The sequence below is a fragment of the Natator depressus genome, chromosome 4 (assembly GCF_965152275.1).
Source record: "Natator depressus isolate rNatDep1 chromosome 4, rNatDep2.hap1, whole genome shotgun sequence".
Lineage (NCBI taxonomy): Eukaryota > Metazoa > Chordata > Testudines > Cheloniidae > Natator > Natator depressus.
In genome coordinates, this window is record NC_134237.1 from 127,147,205 (window position 1) to 127,153,204 (window position 6,000).

General features: G+C 45.3%; 1 protein-coding gene across 2 annotated transcripts in view; it reads right to left on the reverse strand.

The window, feature by feature from the left end:
• The window catches only part of REEP1 (receptor accessory protein 1), a 109,578-nt gene extending 108,614 nt beyond the window's left edge, over positions 1–964 (reverse strand). Inside the window, exon 1 of one of the 2 annotated variants that reach the window (XM_074951880.1) lies at positions 629–964. In XM_074951880.1, the coding sequence (XP_074807981.1) occupies positions 629–660 (32 nt within the window). In that variant the 5' untranslated portion in view covers positions 661–964. The remainder of the gene's footprint in view (positions 1–628) is intronic. The other variant, XM_074951879.1, reaches the window with a different exon arrangement.
• Between the last annotated feature and the right edge of the window lie 5,036 nt (positions 965–6,000).

Below are 6,000 nucleotides of genomic sequence, written 5' to 3' on the forward strand. Positions count from 1 at the left end.
TGATATTCCCCTTTTATGAAAGGTAATTACAAAATGACACTGCCCGCTCCTCGCCGCCGCCTCCTCTGATCCCTCTGGGCAGCGCCCCCTAGCGATTATCAGCCAGATGTGCCATTTTCCAATAAACAAAGCGGTACCCCTGAAATCAACTTTGAATTTTTTTTTTATTCTCCTTTGGTGCTTGTTTCCCCCCCCCCCCTTCCCAGCCCAGGGGGTTTGATTCGCAAAGCATAGAGCGGTGCAAACCACCCTGCTTATTCAGCAATTTCCAAGTAAACGCAGAACGAATGCCTGGCAGGCAAAGGGTTTTCCTGCACTGTACAACAGAGGATCGCAATTTTTTCCCCCATACTGTAATTTTCCCACGGTGTAAAATACGGCTTGATCCATGCAATAATCCTTCCCCTTCCGCGCCCCCCCCCCCAGTCCAGCCAAAAGAACCATTAGTAACAACCTGCTAAATTTAGTTGACTAGTCATGATCTCGTATTAATAGCAGCAGCATTCAAGACATGCCCTGCACACTATGTCTGTGTGCGTCCGCAAACCTGAGACACACACACAATGCAAGGGGCGGACTGGACTGCAGTGAAAAATACAGAAAAAACAAACAAACCCCCTCTACTCACACAACTAGCCTGGAGATGATCCATGACACCATGGCGCTGTGTGCAGGGGGTCGCTCTCTTGCCAGGGAGGGGTCTCCCTGTTTCTCCGTCCCTGAATATGTCTGTCTGCGGCTCCCACCGGAATGAGCAGGGCGAGCGGCTCAGCCATTCAGCATTTCAGCGCAGCCTCACTCCGCGCAGCTGCTCACGCCAAAGGGGCTCCAGCGAGCGGCTGCGGAGGGGATTGGGCAGGACATTAGGAGTCATCGACGGCTGGGTGCACCCACAGCTCTGCAAGCCCCGTCTGCGTTTTCACTTTCTCTCTGGCTCCAGCCTCTCTCTCCACTGCCTGCCTGCAGGCCCCACTTTCATCTGCAGACTGTCCCATATGGCCCGCATGTTTCCCTTTATAGACCCCAGGGTCTTTCATTCCACTTCAACAATATAACGAACTGGCTGCGGGGTTACTGCCACCTCTGTTAGCCTGAAAAGGAGCTGCTCGGCTGTGTATCATAGTCCCTATACTGCTCCCAGCCAAAGGAGAGCTAAGTTTTTATTAATTTGTATTATCTGTTTTGCGGCAGCGCCCAGGAGCCCCGTGATGGACCAGGGCTAGGCACGGTACAGACACAGAACAAAAGGACAGTCCCTGCCCCAAATTTTAGCTCCTCTGTCTCTGAGCAGACTAGAGGGAAAGCAAAGTGCTTTCCCTCTTCTGCTTCTCTGTCTCTGAGCAGCTAGAGGGAAAGCAAAGTGGCTTTAATTAATTTAATCCTAGGAGGACACTGGTGGCTGCTACTTTACCTCTTTGGTCCAGCAGAAGAACACAGTGACACAACACAATGTATCATAACATTGGCATAGGAAAGTCATGACATTGTCCCACTGTGTGACAATGCATTGTGATCACATCCAATCCAAAATAATCCCTGACTCTTCAACTGCTTCAGACTTCTTCTTCAGGACATGGGGATTCAGACCAGGCACCAAGTCTTACCCAGTTTTTAGAGGGAAATTCCCTCATTTTAAATTATTTTTAAAGCAGTTTCTCATAATTATGATGAAGGATTTTTCTGTGCTCATCGATGTGCCTTATAAAATCTACACTGGACTATTCTGAAGTTTCCCTCATTTAAACCATCACCGCTTGATGGCCCCATAGGATAGACAGGAATCCTTATGTCGGGCAGCATCCCACATTATAGGAGTCTTGATCCCATGCTGCAGCACTGGGAGGTTGATTGACAGATATACATGCTTCTGAAGCCCGTCATCACAGGAAGCACTATAGCACTAGCCACAAAACCTCATTTACAACTTTCTGCAGTGGAGCCATACAGTGGAGTCTGGAATTAGTCTAATTCCAGTAGTAGGTCTATTCCTCCACTAGGGGGAACTGTGTTTATGACCACAGATACAGTCTATAACTGGAACGATCTATAAACAACATCTGGAGGATATTAGGGCTGAAAATGGGCATTCCAGCTTTATTTGCTTTAGATGTACAATGCTAGGCATTGCTATTGGCCGTGTGGGAGTTTCGTTTACCATACAAACCAGGGAGAGATCATGGAGATTGGCTTGCACGATTTGTTACTGTAAACGGGTTTATATAGAAATTGGTCATAACTTCTCAGGACAGGGTTGCTTGCTGGAGGAATTCCGTCACTCCAGAGTAGAAATAGTACTAGGTAGCCCACACTGTAACCCAGGAATCGATATTGTAGCTGGTTCATCAGTATATGTAGCATGGTGCTATCCAAAGAGGAGCAAAGTGGTAGCCGTTTTTTGTATGTTGGCAAGAAATTCTCAGCACACCATAAGAATTTAAGAACTGCCATTCTGGATCAGACCAATGGTCCATCTAGCCTAGTACCCTGTCTCCAATAGTGGCCAGTACCAGAGCTTCAGAGGGAGTGTACAGAACAAAGCAGTTTGGAATGATCCACCCCGTTTTCCCCTCCCAGCTTCTGGCAGTCAGAGGTTCAGGATCACTCCAAGCCTGTGGTGCATCCCTGATGATCTTGGCTAATAGCTATTGATGGACCTATCCTCCATTAACTTATCTAGTTATTTTTTGAACCCAGTTACACTTTTGGCCATCACAACATCCCATGGCAATGAGTGCCACAGGTTAATTGTGTGTTGTGTGAAAAAGGACTTCCTCTTGTTTGTATTAAGTCTGCTGCCCATTAATTTAATCAGATGAGCCCTGGTTTTTGTATTGTGAGAGAAGTATTTACCCTTTCCATCAACTTTTTCCACACTGTTCATGATTTTATAGCTCTCTCTCATACTTCCTCTTAGTCATCTCTTTTCTAAGCTGAACAGACCTTATCTTTTTAGTCTCTTGCTCATATGGAAGCTGTTCCTTAGCCTGCATCATCTTTGTCGCCAATCTCTGAACCTTTTCCAGTTCCACTATATTCTCTCTGAGATGGGGCGACCAGAACTAGACCAACCATTCAAGGTGTGGGCACATCTATTTATTGCGGGGATTTCAAGTTGCACTTTTACAAGTTTCACTTTTCACAATTACTATTAATTATGTGATATTATTAATTATATGATATAAAAGGCCTGTATAGTGATTTGTAGACGTCAAAATAAAACAAAGTACTTGCCATGGGGAGCTTGCCCTATATTTTAAGCATAACACAATGACAAAACAGGAAAAGACAGCAGATCCTAAGGGCATACTTGACAGGGTGTGGTAGTCCTACCTGCTTAGAGTTAACTAACTCCCATTCAGACCTCACACAAGTGTAGAGTGGGGTAATAAAGCAGGGTTGGGGACCAAATCAGGTTGCCAGAGCAAACCCTAGAAACTATATAAACACTTACGTGGTAAATACAGGGAAGCGAGGTATTCAGATACTCTGTTAATTGATAGATACAGTCTGAGCAGTAGCCCCCCTGTCCCCCCATTCAATCTTGGTTGATTCTGCATTGGGTAACAGTTGCTTTTTCCTTTTGTTATAACCTGTGCACAAGAAAGATCAAGAATAAAGCATTGGAGAAACGCTTTGCTTGTTGAAAGCCGTTCTTTTGTTGCTGGACCAGCTGACCCAGTCCACAAAGGAATATAATGGGGAGACAGACACAGGGAGAGGATTAAAGCTCCAGGGACATTTGGGGGCTTGTTTATACACTCAGGGATACAGACGTTGCAGGTGTCATAGGATGTTAATGTGACATTTTTCACAAACTTGCACAGAATATTCTGGTGATGAGTACATTCTAACACTCTACATAGATTCTGTCACTGTAATATCTGAGCCTTGTTTTTCAAACGAAAAAAGAATATATGGTAATTCCTTAAATAGGGAGTGAAGACCCTGCACCTTCCCACGTCAGCAATGAGGCCCACCCTGAGCTGAAGTTTAACAGCCAGGTAACCAGCTTTGGAGGGGAAATTGGTCATGATCTTGGAAGACACAGATCTAAATGACTGCACCATGGTTCCAGTGAATCAGATTACCCCCATTTGGCCCTAGAAGTGGAGTTGCAATTCTTACAGCTGAGCAATCAGTGCAGGGCCCCAGATATCTGAATATTGCCAGATCTCCAGAACCACTACAAAAAATAGCCACTCACAGGGCACAGTGACATTGTCAGACCTTGAAACCGGTCAGGAAACACTAACTGCCGGAAGAGGAGGAATTCTGCATCTACAAGGCATTCCCTCTGATGGAACCTCTCCCGTCTTTGACAGTCCCAGAGAGGAGAAATCTCACAATCAGTTGGGAGGCATATACATGTCATTTAGAAAATGCTATGTCCCAAGTATTGGGACAAGCCTGTGGTAGAGTCTGAGCAGTACATTTGAAAGTTTCCAAGGCTTTCTCTGTAAATACGGAAGAGGTATGTTTCTGCACAGGTTTGACTGTATGGCTAAAATAGAACCTGAAAGTAACCCAGAAAGAGAAGACTGATGTGACAGGCGAATAGATGAGCTAGGCCCCACCAAGAAGCATACACGTATACACATTATTTTGGATAATCTATATTCCAAGAGAAATCAAGGGAAACCCTAGATTATTTTTAAACATTAAAGGATTGAGGTTATTTCTAAAATTGGCTGACACCTCCAAAGGCCTGCAATAATGTCTATCCTCCCCCTACACTGAGCCGAGAATAAAAAAAAAAAGCAATAGATTGGTTGGACTTCTCAACAGACTCATAGGATGGCCCAAAAAGCAGTAATCTACCTGGAAAGTAAGTACATCTGATAGGTATAGATTTGTCGTTGAGGATACTTCCACCTCTCCCGTATGACCAGGAGGCTTTTTTTCTCCATAGCTCACCTCTCATAACAGGGTAAGGGATAAAATCTGGTAGTTGTAATACCACTGAGACTTGTGACAGAGTTGCATAGGAGGGCCTGCGTTTGTTTTAGAGCTTCTGCCTCTATATTGAATATTTAACATTTTTCCATTCTGTCCCTTCAAAACAAACTCTTCCAGTCCAATGCATTTCAAAGTCACTAATAATTTTCTCCCTAAATGACCATTTCCACAGCAGTCAAGGAATGGCACCCCAAGCCTAGATCTGGACACTGGAGAACTGCATCTAGATGCAAAAAACTTCCTGTGGGAAATCCTGACCCCATGGAAGTCAGTAGCAAAACTCCCATTGACTTCAACAGGGCCAGAATTTTACCCCTTGATTTTTCTTAAGAAGTCATATGCCAGTCCTATCCTCTATGGAAGAGAGGTTTGCAAGCTCTCCTGCCTCTCCCATCTTCTGAGTAAGTAAGCACAAGGAAGCAGAACTGAAGTTCTCCAGCCTCAGCAGAACTATCAGCTGTTGAACGCCATTATGAACACCATTTTCTATATTCCCCCACAAGGGAAACAACATTTCCCAATTTCCCTTGCAACTGCCCTATGGAGCAGTTGTAGAAACGTGGACGTCTACAAGTAGATTGCATGAGGGATGCAGATGAAGGGGATATGATAGAAATAAGCAGCAGTGCTGCGTGAAAGAAAAGGAACTGCAGCAGGCATACCAGAAGTCCAGGGAGGCTGTGACAGTCCAGTTGGGGTTCTGAGGTGCAATCCAGACCAGCGAGGGGTTGTGTCACCATTTTCCCTGTAACCCTGCATCCCTCACAATGCTTTGCTGTTGATGGTCCCAATCTGGGCTACTCACAACCAGCTTACAAACATGCAGCTCACATTCTGAATGTCTGTGTGCTTACACAGCCCTGGTTCAGCAGCTCTCACCGCAGCAGCCTATCTACAGCCAAACAGCCCCATTCTGGCTTCCACCAGCCTTGGTTACAATCAGCAGGATGACCCCAACACACTCCCAGTCCCACTTCCAAAACCGTGTTCTCTGCAATGTCCAGCCCTTTCCTGGACAGTTCAGAGAAATAATATGGTTTGTTT